This window comes from Mustela nivalis, assembly GCF_964662115.1.
Source record: "Mustela nivalis genome assembly, chromosome: 2".
Classification (NCBI taxonomy): Eukaryota; Metazoa; Chordata; class Mammalia; order Carnivora; family Mustelidae; genus Mustela; species Mustela nivalis.
In genome coordinates this window covers 131,327,516-131,341,130 of record NC_139021.1, presented here as the reverse complement: position 1 = coordinate 131,341,130, position 13,615 = coordinate 131,327,516, and the positions used below count along the sequence as shown (strand labels likewise).

The window sequence follows — 13,615 nt, the reverse complement described above, 5'->3', positions numbered from 1 at the left end:
CCTCTCTTGCAAGAAGAGAAGGGCCCAGGCTCAGAACCCTAATCTAAGGGCAAAGAAACTTGCTTGAGACCTTAGTCTGCTCGTTTGTGAAATGAATGCACTGGAAGGTTCTCCAAGCACCTTTCAAGTCTGCCTTCTCGATTCTCTGGATTTGGAAGGCCCCTCCGGTAGGCTGGGAGAAGGCACCCTAGTCCCAGTGCTTCCAGATCCTCTCTGACAGCCCGTTAGGCCCAGTGGCTGCTTCTCCAGGAGGAAGTCACTTTTTGCTTGAATTTCCCGGTTTTCTTTTTGCAATGCTTGCCTAGAACAAGAGGAAAATGGACCTGCCTGAGGATTCAAGCACAATAATAATTTTTTATTTCTTTTTTATTTTTTTTTTTAAAGATTTTATTTATTTATTTGACAGAGATCACAAGTAGGCAGAGAGGCAGGCAGAGAGAGAGAGGAGGAAGCAGGCTCCCCGCCGAGCAGAGAGCCCGATGCGGGGCTCGATCCCAGGACCCTGAGATCATGACCTGAGCCGAAGGCAGTGGCTTAACCCACTGAGCCACCCAGGCGCCCCACAATAATAATTTTTTAAATGCAGGAAATAAAGTATGTGCCTATAGGGATGAGGAGATGTCCCAGATGTGTGTTTATCAGCGTGTAACAGGGGTGCTCGCCCAGGGCCAGAACAAAGGTGACATCCACTGTCTTCGATGTACTCACCTGAATTACCCAGAGGTTTTTTTTTTTAACTAAGCACACATATTATTTTCACAAGACAATAGGCTCTTTTTGAAAGTTAGAAATTCCTGCTAGAAACTGAATCTACTTTTTTTTTTTTTTTTTTTTTTTGGTCTGGCTTCTTCCAGTGCTTAACCAAGAGGCCAGGGGCAGGGCTCCTTCCAGAAATGTTAGCCTCCACCCACACCTCGGGCCCTCACAGCAGGGAGAAGGCCATGGGGGCAGGGGGAGGGCTGCTGAAGACTACTGACACCCAAGCGGGTCAGGCTGCGTGGGTCCTGCTCTTGGTCCGTCCCAAACTTGCTATGGAGTCTAGAGCAACTCCCTTCCTCTTTCCAGGCCTGTTTTCCTCCGGGAAAATGAGAAGATCTCTCGAGAGGGAACTTTAAAGGACCCTTCAAATTTTCAGTCTATGGGTCTTGAGTTCTTAAAAAAACAGAGAAGAGGGTGGGAAAAGATTGGCTAATCCTTAAGTAGCTGATGTAGTGTTTATGCTACTGGGCTAGGCACTGCTGTGAGTTCGTTCTGCATATTCCTCCATTTCGGGGTCTCAGCGACTCTCCAGATCACCCACTTTACAGATGAGGCAATGGAGGCGCATGGAAGCTAGCGGCTGAGTCACTCAGCTGATAAAATACCAGAGCTGGGATTTGAACCCAGGCAGCCTATCACAGGGTCCACACTCTTAAGCATTAAATTATAGGAAAACATAAAGCACAGGGCATGCTCTAATAACGGGGTCCATCCTTGGAGAAGGCAGGAAGAGTTAACACCGCCTCTGGTACTTATGACCTCCCCCACCTACCCATGCCCACTTCCTTTCCACTCACCTACCCCACCCCAAGTCCTTTTCTTCCTGATTAGTCAACATCCCCCACCCCTGACACTCTTTTGTACTCGACTAGAAATCCTACCCCACTGTCAAGGCAACAGGCTGATGCTTTCTAGAGGGCCAGTGCCTTCCGTGATCAGCCCAGGAGGCTCTGCAAATTCAAGGCCTCAGCAAAGCCACCCATGGTTGGCCATACACCCAGCTCATGCCCTCATCCCAGGGCCCCCACCTCAGATCCTTCCTTGCTCACGAGATACAGGTTGGAACTTGACCACCCCAGCGCAGCAAGCCTTCCCCAAGCCTTCACCCTGTGGCCGGCCCCAAGAGCAGCACTTGGAAGAGGATATGAACGAGCTACGCCCCTGACCTCCAGGAGCTCAAAGTCCAGCAAGGAAAAACAGTCATGTAAACGGATCTCTAGGATACCCTGTGGTCAGTGCTAAAATTAGAGGTGTGTCCCCAGTGGGCTGAGGGCACATGTGTCAGAATGATTCACGCTCCATGGGAAGAGGAGGCTGTGGTGCCGCTGGGTGAGCTCATTCCTTGTGGACTTACCAGAAGGAGCTCGGAACTGGGGCTGAGGAGGGCCTGAGGAGATACTCTGAAAACGAGAGGAACCCCAGATGTGGGACAGGAGATCATGTGAGAGGCTCAAGGTCATGGTTATACTGGCTCATAGACTGAGAAGTTTCCATTGCTCACGCCCCTTCCCATCCTCCCCACTGCAGCCAGGAGCACATCTGTTTGGTGCGCGTCTGTCTCCCAGCCTCGCAAAGATTTGCCAGCCTGCCTTTTGAACACAGAACTCAGGTCCACAGCCTGCATCACCCACAGGATCCAGCCAGGATTTGAGAACGTTTTGTTTTCCCTGCGCAATTTACTGTTACAGTTAAACGCTCGTGTCAGTGCTGTATGTCAGTTTCCCGTTGGCAGGGGTGATAGAAATCCTTTTCAAAAATAATTTAAGATTAAAAAGTGAGTCAGTTTAAAGTAATGGAGCAAATAAAACTATAATTTGTATAAACTCTATGTAGGGCAATTTTTTTAAAAAATCAAAATTTTCAATGCGCCTACAAACCCAGGCAAAGCAATACTATGCTAGTAGACATTCTGACTGTGATCACTGCCGGTGGGGGGGGGGGGTGACCGGAAGTGGGCACAAGGGGTAGGGGGCTTCTGGCTTCTGCTCCATTCTAGTAGTTAATCTGGGGGCTGATTATACACGTCTGTTCACTTTGTAAAAATCCGTCAGGCTGCATATGCTTATGACAAGTGCATTTCTGTGTGTATATTGTACATTCGTGTATCCTTTAAACCCACTAGTTCTCCTTCAAGAAAGTACCCTGCAGATATACACACACATGTGCAAAATAACACATTCAAACCTCTTTGCTGCACTGCTGTTTGAAGTCACCAGAGATTGGAGTTGTTTCCCCGGCGGGGGGCTGATTGAATGACTTTAGGCACCAACAGTGAGCTCTGTGTAGCCATTGGACAGAAGGAGGCGGCCACTGCCAGAGCTCTGAAATTCACATGGACTTAAATGTTAAGTCAAAAGGTAAGGGCAGAGCTGTGTATCTTGTGCTCCTCTCTAAGGGGAGGGGGAGTTTATATAATGTGTGCACGTGTCTGCGCCTAGGGCACCCTACGGCTAGGAGGCTATCTTCGAAATAAATGATAAGAAACTGAACAGAGATGTTCCCTCTGGGCAGGGCAGGCCAAGGGAGAGGAGCAGACGGGTCTTGTCACTGATGTTGACTCTTTGGGACTTTAAAATCCTTGCATTTCCTATTTGATAAGACTGAAAGCAGGAAGTCTTACAAAAGGTATGAAGGTATGCTAAAACTTAGAACCCGTCCAAACCTGAGTCTGAGATGAAGGTGTTAGTACTTTGGGCTTATAAAGCAAGTAACCCTCAGCCCCATTCCTCACCCCAAGGGATGGTACCAGAGAAAATGGGCCTTCCAATAAGGGGTTTCCAATCAGGAGGAAGGCCAGTCTAGGAAACCATTACTTCCTCACACTGGGCCTCTACCCTGCAGTGAAAATCTGGCCCCTAGAGCTGCCCTCGCAGGGTTGGCAGGTGGCTGAGTTCTTGGCATGGGTAGGGAGGTTTTAAGCAGAAATATTTCCAGGGATGGGAAGTCCAGGATTTGGTAAGGCAAGCTCAGTTGGCTGGAGAGGAAAGATTCCAAGTTCTGAGTCCCACCCGGCCCCAAGAGAAGCAAAGCAAGGGCTAGTGAGTTGTCCCCTCCAGGCCACGGGGGACAGTGACAGAACAAGATCTTGACAATCAAGTTCAACTGTAACTGTAGGACTCCCTTTTGTACGGCACTAGTCTCATCCACATGTCACTATCTTCCCGTATCACTAACACTAAAAACAGTCTGGTGAGGTGTGGGGCAGGGTACCAGTTACCCATTCTATAGATGGGAAAATGGAGATGCAAGGGGATTAAGAGATCGGTCACGGAGTACACATGGAGAGAAGGGGTGAAGCCAGAAACACAGCCCCTGCCTTCTGACTCCCGGTTTTCCCTTATCTTCAAGGGGCAGGCAAAGAATCCCAGAATCAGAACCAAGGGGCCTGGGAGACCATCAGGCCCGCAGTTGATAATCCTGATTACAAACTAGAATCACCTGGGGAGCTTAGCATACTTCTCTAGACTGGCAAGTCACTTAACAGCCCTGAGGTCCCAAACTAGGAAGTGACTTGCCTAAAATCTCCCAGTGAGTCAAAAACAGAACAAGACTAGAATCTGGATCCCTTGCGCACCAGGCAAGGCTGTATCCATAGAGGGGTCAAATGGAAAGTGAAAGCTGTTATCAGACAGATCTAGCTATTCCTGCTAACAGAATAGATCCAGCCATGGTCTGAAGAGAATACAGTGTGCATATGTCTCAGGAGGAATGAGAGCCAGAGATCTCCCCTCCAGACCCCGGACAAGCCTGCCCTGTGGCTCGTGGGGGCAGGAGACGATTCTAGAGTGGCAAGTCTGGAGCTGACCCATAGAAATATGTTCTCATTTCTAGGTGCAGGTCCAGCCTAGTCTGAAATCTTCTGAAAGGAATCACTGTCCCGTGACAGCTTACCAGGAGGGCTCAGCTTTCCAGTCAATAATAATAATAATAATAATAACAATAATAACAACAATAATGGCTCACACTTAAGCTCCTCACTGGTCCCGCCCGGTGCTGAGCACAGTACTTGGCCTACTTCATTCAATCTCCACACCCATCCTTAAAGTTGAATATAATTACTGTTTCTATTTGCAAATGAAGAAACTATGGCCTAGAGAGTTTAAATAACTTCCTCAAGATCACTCAGCTAGAAAGTGGTAGCGGCAGGATTCGAAGCCTAGTTCATGGCCAACCACCAACACCCTGCAGCCCAGCAATACACAAGAAGAGGTAAGGCTCAGCGGCTGCGGAAGTTACCGGATATCCAGGAGCTGCTGGAGACCTCCCCATACATGACCTGGTGGAACCCTCCCAGCTACTCCGCGAACAAGGTACGCCCATCCTCCTTCCACCGTGGACGAAACCGAGGCATGGTAGGGAAGCATCTCGCTCCGGGACGTCTGCAAGTAGCTAGTGGGAGTCCAGGTTTCCCCGCCCAATCCGGACGGACAAAGCCAAACCACTTCTTCCCCACAAGCTGACGCGGAGGCAAACTCCATAACACCCGTAACACCCCGCGGGGCGGGTGGGCAGGCGGGCGCGCTCCACACGGTAACCACGGCCTAGCGCACCAGCCAATACGCACAAGACGCGGAAAACCAACGCTCTGGGCAGGTGCACACAGGTGAGCCACGGAGCGCTCCTGTGTGGTTGTCAGCGCGTAGTCAACGCTCCGGACCCATCTGCTGCTGAAATTCAGGCTGAGCCTGGGCGCCAGAATTTCCTGCTTCCCAGGGAGAGTGGGACGAGGAACCAGGCGTGCACTCCCCACGCCCTCCTTGGAGCAGCCAAGTCTAGACCCTACCCGGGTACGGCGTGGGGGCGGTCCAGGGAGTGTCGGCACCACACCCCCCCCACCCCCCATCTCAGGGTCTCCCTCGGTCACTCACCCAGAACACCGTGGAGTAGACGACCAGCGAGAACTTGAGCCAGAGGTAGGAGAGGCGCGCGCAGTAGCGCACCTGCTCGGAGTCCCCGCGGGGCATCCTGGGCACTCTCCGCGGGGCTCCGGGGCTCCCGGGCTAGGTCCCTCGCCTACAACAGCCCCACCTGCGGCTGCCAGCCCGGCCGCGCGCCCCGCCACCCGCGCGCGCTCCGGGACTGACATGGGCTGGCGGCAATCACAGCCCTGGCCCGGACCAGTCCGCCCAGCGGCCAATGGACGCGAGGCCGCGGCCCAGCCTCTGGAAGAGGGCGGGCAGGGGGCGGAGCCGTGGTCCGGGACCCGCTGTAGGCGTAGGGAGGGGAGGGGGCGAGGGTTATGCAAACGAAGTCCTTTGCCGCTGTGGAGACGCCTGTGCTTCGGGCGCGGAGCGGGGCGTGGGATAGTATGCACTAAGGCGCGCGGGGGAGAAAGCCGGCCCACCTAATCGGGGGTACGTAGAAATGCGTGCTTTCCATTGTTGGCAAGAGGGAAGACTGTGGGAAGGGGTCAGGAATTAACAACCGCTAAGGGGCTAAAAAGTGTGCAAATGAATGTGCGAGCCGGGAACGGAATAAAGGTGGAGCTGCTCAGCCTGAGGGGGTGGAGGACCCACTTTCGTTAGGAAGGTGTGACAAACCAGGATGGGGCTAAGGGGTCCCCTTGGAGCTGGGGCCGCGAATTTCCCCAACTAGCCTTTTTCCAAGTCTCCGGGAACCCCCTTCTCTGAGGCCGGTGGAGATCCCAACCCTGCCCACCCACCCCCCAGGGCCTCCTCCTCTGGGAAGCCCTCCGACCACACATCCTCAGGCCAGGTCGGTGGCCCTGGCCCTTGCTGCACACTCTCAGCCCAGGTCTGACCCAGCTTCTCCTCTCCGAGCATTTCCTCTGCCTGGGGTCAGAGGCTGTCTTCCACTGGCCCAACTGTTTCAGGCTGAGCTCATCCTGGGGCTTGGGAGTCCGGCAATCGTTTGCGGCATTCAGTTATTAAATGTGTGCCCCATGGGGCGCCTGGGTGGCTCAGTGGATTAAAGCCTCTGCCTTGTGGCTCAGGTCATGATCTCAGGGTCCTGGGATCGAGCCCCATATCGGGCTCTCTACTCAGCAGGGAGCCTGCCTCCGGCTCCTCTCTCTCTGCCTGCCTCTCTGCCTACTTGTGATCTCTCTCTCTCTCTGTGTCAAATAAATAAATGAAATCCTTAAGAAAGTAAATAAATAAATAAATAAATGTGTGGCCCAGAGGTCCAGATCAAGGCAATGCTGGGAGCATTGGGGTCCCTGGTGGTGACTGCAGGAATGGCACTCGGGTCTAAGTCCCCTGCCCTGGACTGCCAAGCCTCCCATATACACACACTCCCAGAGTGAGACAGATCTCCAGACAGACCAGGCCCACTCCAGCCCCCAGGGCTCTGCCCTAGAAGAAAGTAAAGTTGGGATATGGAGTGTTGGAGAGCAAGAATGTCCTGTCCCCTTCAAGGTCCTTCTACCCAGACTAAGAATCAAAGTGACATGAGACAGATTTACAGGAGGAAATCATATGAGGACATATGAGGACTCCAGATAGATGTGAAAATCCCAAAGACAGGCAAAATGAGGTACATGTGTCATTCTGAACTAAGGAGAAAAGGTTAGGGTTCTGGGACTTCAAAGAAGAAATGCAATTCACAGGAAGATGAGAGAGAGTAAATGTTTAATAAACAGATATTTGCTGGGTCCCCACCGTGGGAAAGATGCAACATAGAGGACTTGGCTCAAACAGGCCTTGCTAGGTTCCTCCCTTTTTACCATACCTAATTTTATCATCATTATTATTATTATTATTATTTAGAGAGAGGGGAAGAGACAGAGGGAGAAGAGAAGAGTAAATCTTAAGCAGGTTTCATGCCCATCGTGGAGCCTGGTGGGGGACTCAATCTCACAACCCTGAGATCATGACCCAAGCTGAAATCAAGAGTCGGGGGGCTCAACCGACTGAGCCACCCAGGCGCCCCTACCTTGCCTACTTTGTATCATAATGTGATTATCTGTGTCTTCCTGGAGCAGATTCTCCATCTAAATTTTTTTCAGGCGAGTGAGGGGGGAGGTAAAGAGCTTTTCCTGAATATGCTGGGCTTTGATGGTTCTCAGTTCAAAATAACCTTCTTGCCAAAGTGGCCCATCTTGGGGCAGCCTGCCCTTGGCCCCTGCCGCTGGAAGGCAATGCCTTGCCCAGAGAAGTAAACGGAATTCAGTCTCCGGGTACAAATGGAGCGCATCCTGCACAGGTGTTTGTGTTGGGCAGGGACGCAGAACCAGGGACCGCTACAGCACACTGAAAAGGGTAGCCAAGGGCCACAAAGACATCCTACTAATGTGTTAAAAGTTGTCCTTTGATGAGGAGGACACCAAGTCTTTACCCTTCTTTGGGGGACTAGCTTCCCTCCCCAGCCCTGCAGAGCTCACCTTACACCCTCTCTTTGAGGTACTGGTCTCATTCCTCCGCTCCCCCGGGGGCCGTCCATCTCCCTCTCCCTGGCGGAGAGCCTAGCCAAGGAGGTTTTCTTTCCAGTTGCGTTGGCCTTTGTTTTGGCATCTAGCTAGCTGCACTTCCTCTTCTATTTCAAGTTTTCCCTGGTGACAAGCCAACTGAAGCAGCCCCTCTGGGCTCTCCCTGAGCCCCTGTAAGTAGTGCCCCAAGAAGAGGCTGGGACAGCCATGCAGGGAGCCTGGATTTCTTTGGGATGAGCACACCATTCCTGGGCTCCTGGGCACCTTTGTTGCCCACCCCCACCCCTAACCTGACGCCAAGTACTGTGAGCTGCCCCCAGTCACATCTGCAAACACTGAGACCTCAGAAGAAGTGACCCCTTATTTGTAACTTTTCCTTCTTTTTGCCAGGAGCTCTGGGCTGGGGGTTAGCCGCCTAGGACCAATCCTGGTTTTGCCATGAATTTTCAGAGAAACTGTTAGAATGTGCGGTATAGATAGTGTGTCTACAGGTCTGAGTGCGACCCTGGTTGCCGTTTACAACCACCTAGTGAGTTTTAAACGCATGCCAAGGGGTGCCTGGGTGGCTCAGTCAGCTGAGCATCTGCCTCTTGGTTTCTGCTCAGGTTGTGATATAGAGACGGAACCCCACATCAGGCTCTACATTCAGCACAGAGTCTGCTTGCCCCTCCCCCTCCCCTGGTTTGCTTACACTTTCTCTCCCTCTCAAATAAATAAATAAGTAAAATCTTTAAAAACAAAAACAAAAACGGGTGCCTGGGTGGCTCAGTGGGTTAAGCCTCTGGCTTCAGCTCAGGTCATGATCCCAGGGTCCTGGGATCAAGCCCTGCACTGGGCTCTCTGCTCGACGTCCCCACTTCCCTCCCCTTTCTCTCTGCCTGCCTCTGCCTACTTGTGATCTCTGTCTGCCAAAAAAATAAAATCTTAAAAACAAAATAAAAACGGATAAAATAAAATGAAAAGTAAATGGACGCTGATACCCAGACCCCACCCTACCTCAGCGAAATCAGACTCACCACCAACAGGGACTTAGGGATCAGTATTATCTTAAAGGTCCCAAATAATTTCTTTTTTTTTTTTTTTTTTTTACCATATCCATTATTTTTAATGTCCAGCGTTTATAATACGAGGGCCAGAGCTCTTTCCCCACCTCAAGTTTATAAGTTTTCGATTGGCTTGTGAGGCCAATAGGGATACTTCTTCTTGTCTGGGAAGGCTTCATTCAGGTCCTCAATGGTCATCTGATCAAACGGAATTATGTTCCTTAGCTTCTCCAGCTGTTTTTCGTATTCCACAATCCTGGCCTTTGAGAGAGACAAAAACTCAGCACAACTTTTCACATCTTCTTTTTCTTCAGCGTCCACCTGAACAGTGTATTTATCCTCTGGTACAGGAATCTTCAGGGCATTGAACTTCTTCTCAAAGTCATCTACCAAGCCAGCCTTCGCCACATTGGCCTTGTAGTAAGCCCAGTCGATAGCAGGGGGTTTCTCAGGGAGAGTAGCCAACTTGGAGGTAAGTGTCTCATTCCAAGATTTCAGGGAGTTAGCAATGGCCTTCTGGTTTCAGGGTATGATCTCCCCAAAAGCTACCCAGTCAATGATTTTTAGAGCAAGTTTTCGCCCAGCCATCTTGAGATCCTTCACCGACCCCAGCTGCCCACGGTCCCAAATAATTTCTAAAGGCAGCCAGGACAGAGTCTCACCCATCCAGAAGTAATCATGCAGGAGAGTGGGTCATTTCGTCAGATAGGCCACACTCCAGAGGTCACCAGGCTAGCCGTGGTGTGCTGGTGAAGGTTTAATGACTGCCTCTCCGTTGGTGGGGAGTGGATGGGAGGGCTCCTGCTGCTGGTCTCCAGAGTGGGAATACTTCCACCTGTGGTCCCTGGGCATTAAGAGACATAATCGCTCCCCCCACCTCTGCACCCCTCCCTCTCTCTGTCCACCCCTACAGCTTTACTGATTACCCCAGGGAACCCTACCCATAATGACAGAATGCATCCACGAAATTCATGTCTCATCATTAGCATAACAAGTATTTTTTTAAGCATTTTATTTATTAATTTGCAGAGAGAAGGAGAGTGCACAAGCAGGGGGAACAGCAGAGGGAGAGGGAGAAGCAAGCTTTCCACAGAGCAGAGAGCCTGATGCAGGGCTCAATCCCAGGACCCTGGTATCATATGCTTATGATATGCAGATGCTTAACCGACTGAACCACCCGGGTGCCCCAGCATAATAGGCATTAGAAATGCACTCTCCGGTGTCGGAGCCGCTGCCACCAAGTCCGGATTCAGTCTCGCGCGCCGCTGACGCTCGCCCTCCCGACGTGCACTCCCGATTCCTTTTGGTTCTAAGTCCAAAATGGCAACTCTCAAAGACCAGCTGATACAGAATCTTCTTAAGGAAGAACATGTCCCCCAAAATAAGATTACAGTTGTTGGGGTTGGTGCTGTTGGCATGGCTTGTGCCATCAGTATCTTAATGAAGGACTTGGCAGATGAACTTGCTCTTGTGGATGTCATGGAAGACAAACCGAAGGGAGAAATGATGGATCTCCAGCATGGAAGCCTTTTCCTTAGAACACCAAAAATTGTCTCTGGCAAAGACTATAATGTGACCGCAAACTCCAAGTTGGTTATTATCACAGCTGGGGCACGTCAGCAAGAGGGAGAAAGCCGTCTTAATTTGGTCCAGCGTAACGTGAACATCTTTAAGTTCATCATTCCTAATGTTGTCAAATACAGCCCAAACTGCAAGTTGCTTGTTGTTTCCAATCCAGTGGATATCTTGACCTATGTGGCTTGGAAGATAAGTGGCTTTCCCAAAAACCGTGTTATTGGAAGTGGTTGCAATCTGGATTCAGCCCGGTTCCGTTACCTAATGGGGGAAAGGTTGGGAGTTCACCCGTTAAGCTGTCATGCGTGGATCCTCAGGGAGCATGGAGACTCCAGTGTGCCTGTATGGAGTGGAGTAAACATTGCTGGTGTGTCTCTGAAGAATCTGCACCCTGACTTAGGCACTGATGCAGATAAGGAACAGTGGAAAGAGGTTCACAAACAGGTGGTTGACAGTGCCTATGAGGTGATCAAACTGAAAGGCTACACTTCCTGGGCCATTGGACTGTCTGTGGCAGATTTGGCAGAAAGTATAATGAAGAATCTTAGGCGGGTGCATCCAATTTCCACCATGATTAAGGGTCTTTATGGAATTAAAGATGATGTCTTCCTTAGTGTTCCTTGCATCTTGGGACAGAATGGAATTTCAGATGTTGTGAAGGTGACTCTAACTACTGAGGAAGAGGCCCGTTTGAAGAAGAGTGCAGATACACTCTGGGGGATCCAAAAGGAGCTGCAGTTTTAAAGTTTTCTAATGTACCACTTCCCTGTCTAGACTACGACAGGGTTTTAGTTGGAGGTTGTGTACATTGTCCTTATTATCTGATCTGTTACTTAAATAATATCAAAATGGCATAAAGAAAAAACATCAGTTTCCTAAATTTCTAAATACGAATGGTTCAGTAAACCCTGCAGCTATACCCTGATGCTGGATGATACCTGCCTTTATAGTCCTAAATGGGTTCATCTCAGAGGCACCACTGCCAATATTGCATATGCAGCAGGTGCTCTTCAAACCAGATGAGTATTTCCTGTGTGTTCTAGGACTTCAGGTTCCTTCACCCAACATGCCTAGTCCATCTTTTCCAGTCAGTCACATCCTGGGCTCCAACGTATAAATTCATTATTGCATGTATCGTGCGTAACTGTTCGAAAGGATCTTACTTCGTGTACCATGTTTGTCAGAATATAGTGTACATTGCCATATAATGTAAAAAGACCATACAACCAACTAAGTGTTGTTGTACCAACTAAAATACCAAATAAAATTTGAACAGTAAAAAAAAAAAAAAAAAAAAAAAAGAAATGCACTCTCCTTGGGTGAAATCAGTAGTATTCAAGATATGCAGATTATCTAAAATGAGACACACACACCCGTTTCTTGTTCAGAGGAAAAGAATTTCACTTGAAGATGATGGGTGGGTCTAAATTCTTGAAGATCCCATGTTCCAAGGTACCTGGTTGCCTGATGTGGGCAGCAGTCTCTAGAAGGTTGCGGCTTCCTTGGGTAGACCCTTCGGTCAAGGCGGTAGAGCGCCTAAAAGCAGAGAGCCGGGCCTTCCCTGACTTTACAGAACAGATTGTTGGAGCCAGTTTTGTGGCTACTTGCCAATAAATGTTTGTTTTACAGATATATTTATGGATGTCACAATTTGTTCTGAGATCTGTCTTCATGATAACCTGGCAGGCCGATTGTGGGAGGAGATAACTAGCTGCCACTCTTAGCGGCCACTGCTGCTTATGAGAAAGAACCCAAGGCCATGCGGGACCGACTTGGCTTGCAGAAGTTTGCCTTCCTGCCGCTGGGCAAATGACTGTGCCTCTGGTTCCCCATCTGGGAAACCGTGAGGTTCAACACTTTCTCCTCTAGCTCTAACAACCTAGCGATTGTCCTCATGCGCAAATTGGTGAGCAAATGTAGACTGAGCTTCTCCCGTGAATCAGGCCCTGCCCCAGTTCGTCCGTAAGCAAGACAACCTGCTGTCTTCTATTGGGGACAGAGTTGTGGGGACACAAGGGACAAGCAAGTGGGCTCTCTGCTCTGCGGGGGACCTGCTTCTCCCTCTCCCTTTGCTGCTCCCCCGCCTGTGCTCTCCTGCTTTCTCTCTGTCAAACAAATAAATAAAATCTTTTAAAAAAATAAATAAATAAATAGAGGGGCACCTGGGTGGCTCAGTGGGTTAAAACCTCTGCCTTCAGCTCAGGTCATGATCTCAGGGTCCTGGGATCGAGCCCCACATCGGGCTCTCTGCTCAGCAGGGGAGCCTGCTTCCTCCTCTCTCTCTGCCTGCCTCTCTGCCTACCTGTGATCTCTGTCTGTCAAATGAATAAATAAAATCTTTAAAAATGTATATAAATAAATATATATAGAGAGAGCATAAGCATGAGTGCGGGGAGGGTCAGAGGGAGAGGGAGAAGCAAACTCCCCACTGAGCCCTCAGCAGGGCTCCACCCCAGGACCTCCTGAGATCATGACCTGCGTGGACCCCCTTAACCGAATGAGCCACCCAGGCTGCCCTGAGTCAAAAATTCTTAAAAGCACAAATTCAGGGGTGCCTGGGTGGCTCAGTTGGTTAAGCAACTGCCTTCAGCTCAGGTCACGATCCCGGAATCCCAGGATCGAGTCCCACATCAGGCTCCCAGCTCCACGGGGAGTCTGCTTCTCCCTCTGACCTTCTCACCTCTCATGCTCTCTCTGTCTCTCTCTCAAAAAAATAAATGAATTTAAAAAAACACACACAAACACAAATACGCATCTCTTTCTTTCTCTCTCTTCCTTCCATTCTTGTCCCAAAGTACTGTACTTTCCAGTCTATATGTTTATTCTCAAGAGGGACTCAGTTGTCCTTGGG

The 13,615-nt window shown here is 50.1% G+C and overlaps 2 protein-coding genes and 1 pseudogene across 5 annotated transcripts in view; 1 reads left to right on the top strand and 2 right to left on the bottom strand.

Annotated features, from left to right (window-relative positions):
- Positions 1-5,873, bottom strand: part of TSPAN15 (tetraspanin 15) — a 49,245-nt gene extending 43,372 nt beyond the window's left edge. For both annotated transcript variants that reach the window (XM_082715316.1, XM_082715317.1), the window contains exon 1: positions 5,628-5,873. In XM_082715316.1, the coding sequence (XP_082571442.1) occupies positions 5,628-5,723 (96 nt within the window). In that variant the 5' untranslated portion in view covers positions 5,724-5,873. The remainder of the gene's footprint in view (positions 1-5,627) is intronic.
- Positions 5,874-9,210: 3,337 nt separating this feature from the next.
- On the bottom strand, positions 9,211-9,792 carry LOC309855229 (ATP synthase subunit d, mitochondrial pseudogene; annotated as a pseudogene). Its single transcript has one exon. The product of its transcript is annotated as an ATP synthase subunit d, mitochondrial pseudogene (transcript).
- A 620-nt stretch (positions 9,793-10,412) lies between these two features.
- On the top strand, positions 10,413-12,069 carry LOC309855210 (L-lactate dehydrogenase A chain-like). 2 transcript variants are annotated; one of them, XM_082715295.1, is made up of 2 exons: positions 10,413-11,196; positions 11,466-12,069. In XM_082715295.1, exons 1-2 carry the CDS (start codon positions 10,510-10,512, stop codon positions 11,619-11,621), a joined length of 843 nt encoding a protein of 280 aa, XP_082571421.1. In that variant the 5' UTR covers positions 10,413-10,509; the 3' UTR covers positions 11,622-12,069. The 2 variants fall into 2 exon arrangements, with proteins under 2 accessions (XP_082571421.1, XP_082571420.1); XM_082715294.1 differs by having other exon boundaries at positions 10,413-12,069.
- Positions 12,070-13,615: the final 1,546 nt, after the last annotated feature.